At 34.2% G+C, this 2,585-nt stretch overlaps 1 protein-coding gene across 1 annotated transcript; it reads left to right on the forward strand.

Annotated features, from left to right (window-relative positions):
* Nucleotides 1-280: 280 nt before the first annotated feature.
* On the forward strand, nt 281-2,152 carry LOC136201923 (leucine-rich repeat extensin-like protein 6). Its single transcript, XM_065992304.1, has one exon. It carries the CDS (start codon nt 322-324, stop codon nt 1,546-1,548), a length of 1,227 nt encoding a protein of 408 aa, XP_065848376.1. The 5' UTR covers nt 281-321; the 3' UTR covers nt 1,549-2,152.
* Nucleotides 2,153-2,585: the final 433 nt, after the last annotated feature.

Raw genomic sequence — 2,585 nt, forward strand, 5'->3', positions numbered from 1 at the left:
TTTTTTGAAGGAATCTTTTTTTTTCCATTCAACACCCAAAATGGGTAAAAAAAAAAAAGTAATTTCAATAATACCAACAAAATAAATCTCAAACATTTAATACTAAAAACACAAAATTACTTTCTTCAAAATCTTTCCAAAAAAAAAAAAAATCACTTTCTTAAAAAAATCCTAAAAAATACTTTAAGAAAAAAAGAAAAGGTAAAAAAGAAAGGGACCCACATTGTATTTCTCACTTGAATGCTGTCTGTAACTTAATTTGTACAAAGTTCAAGAAAGCTCATAATAAATGAGAAACAAAGAAGCTTCAACTGAGAAATAATGGAGAAAACTTGGCTTCTTCTAACTTCTCTCTTACTCTTCCTAACACTACAAAAAGCATACCCATTTGGTGTAGGCGCTGGTGTCGGTGTCGGCATAGGCAATGCAGGCACCTCCGGCGGCGTTGGCGTCTGGATTGGCGGTGGAATCAACTCCCCAAACCCCTCTTCCCCCTCTTCCAATCTCAACGATGCTTACACTGCTTTACAGGCATGGAAATCTGCAATTTCAGACGACCCATTGAAGATTTTGGGGACTTGGGTAGGCACTGATGTCTGTTCTTACAAAGGGGTTTTCTGCTCTCCCTCTGATCAAATTGTTGTTGGGATAGATCTCAATCATGGAAATCTTCAAGGTAATCTAGTAAAGGAACTATCTTTACTCACTGATATGACTCTTCTTCATCTCAATAGCAACAGATTTTCAGGCACAATTCCTGATACTTTCAAAGACCTCATTTCTCTCCAAGAATTAGACCTCAGCAACAACAAATTTTCAGGTCCTTTTCCATCCATTACTCTCTACATTCCTAAACTTGTTTACTTAGACCTTAGATTCAATACCTTTTCAGGACCCATTCCTGATGAGGTTTTCAACAAGAGATTAGATGCAATTTTCCTTAACAATAACCAGTTTGACTCCCAAATCCCTCAAAATTTGGGGAATTCTCCTGCTTCTGTCATCAATTTAGCTAATAACAAGTTAACAGGATCCCTCCCAGCTAATTTTGGTCCAATGAGTTCAAAATTGAAGGAGATTTTGATTCTTAACAATCAATTAACAGGCTGCATTCCTCAAGGAATTGGGTTATTTTCAGAAATGCAAGTGTTTGATATAAGTCAAAATTCACTTATGGGTCGTTTGCCAGACACAATCTCTTGTTTAAAACAGATTGAAGTTCTAAACTTGGCACACAATAAGCTATCTGGGGAGCTGCCGGAGTTGGTTTGTGATCTGAGGAGTTTGGTGAATTTGACAGCTGCTTATAATTTCTTTTCTGGGTTTAGTCAAGATTGTGCTAAATTGTTGATTAGGAATGTGGGTTTTGATATATCGTTGAATTGTATTCCGGGGAGAGATATGCAAAGGCCTCAACCGGAGTGCTCGGGTGTTCCCGGAGGGGGATTGAGTTGTCTGAGAATTCCGACGGTGCAGCCTCTTGTTTGTGGGTCAATTGGGGTTGGGGTGGGAATTGATGTTGATCTAGGACCATCATCATCTCCCTGAACTAGAGGTTACTGTTTGAGTAATTAAGGTATTATAACAGGTTGTTTATGGTTGTCTTATTAATTGGCTTGCTATTATTATGTCTTAACTCCTATATCAGAAGTAGTATTTATGGCTTTAGAACATAAGCAAGGTTCAAAATGCCTACTGAAGGTGGAAGCTGGATTAATCATCGGTTTTGTCCAAATCGAAGTTTAATTATCAATTCAGTTTTGAAGTCGGCAATATTTGATAAATTAGTCCCAATTTGACAAATTGTTAGATACTGAAACAGATTATATTTGGGTTAGTTTGTCAAATACTGTTAACTTCAGAGCTAAGCGAAAATTCAATTTGAACTAAACGGATCATGTCTGCCAATTTTAGAGGTCATTTTGACCTTTAATTTTTATATATACAGAGCTGTTTGGTTATTTATTTGTTTAGGATATGGATATGGATATGGATATGTGTGAGTTTCAGGTGTAATAGAATATAGTGAGACTTAAGTGAGATTTTGGTAAAAGATAAAGATTTATTTAATGTTGTACCAATTTGCTGATTACTAATAAATTATGTGCTATTTCACTTGTGGATGTGGACAACAATAGCCGAACCACATGAATATCTTGTTTTTGTGATTACTTGTTTAAATTCTTAAACCGCATATCAAGCTTGTTATAATCAATAATTGATTTAGTTCATACATATATATTCTTAAGGGAAAAGTTAAAAAAAAAGTAGTATGTAGTTTGTTCTGGTTGCAAATATATAGATTTGGTTTAAAAGTTTGCTTTGATATATTTAGTTAACAAAACAGAATATTTTAAATTGAACTATTAAGATGATGTATAAAAATAATAACTAAGCATTTTTATCTTTTTAAAAATTACATTAACATCTAAAAAAAAAAAAAAAGAATACATTAACATGACGGTAAAACATAGCCTCCCAAAAAAGCCCACCCAAATTGAAACTGGAAATTACAAAATTTTAACTTACAAATTTATGTTTCCAAATGTATGTCAACATCATAGCAATCTACCAAATTGCTGTCC

Source organism: Euphorbia lathyris, chromosome 8 (assembly GCF_963576675.1).
Source record: "Euphorbia lathyris chromosome 8, ddEupLath1.1, whole genome shotgun sequence".
Taxonomy (NCBI): Eukaryota; Viridiplantae; Streptophyta; class Magnoliopsida; order Malpighiales; family Euphorbiaceae; genus Euphorbia; species Euphorbia lathyris.

Excerpts from the sequence above, each read along its gene's own strand:
- LOC136201923 (XM_065992304.1), top strand. The coding sequence starts at position 322 with ATGGAGAAAACTTGGCTTCTTCTAACTTCTCTCTTACTCTTCCTAACA.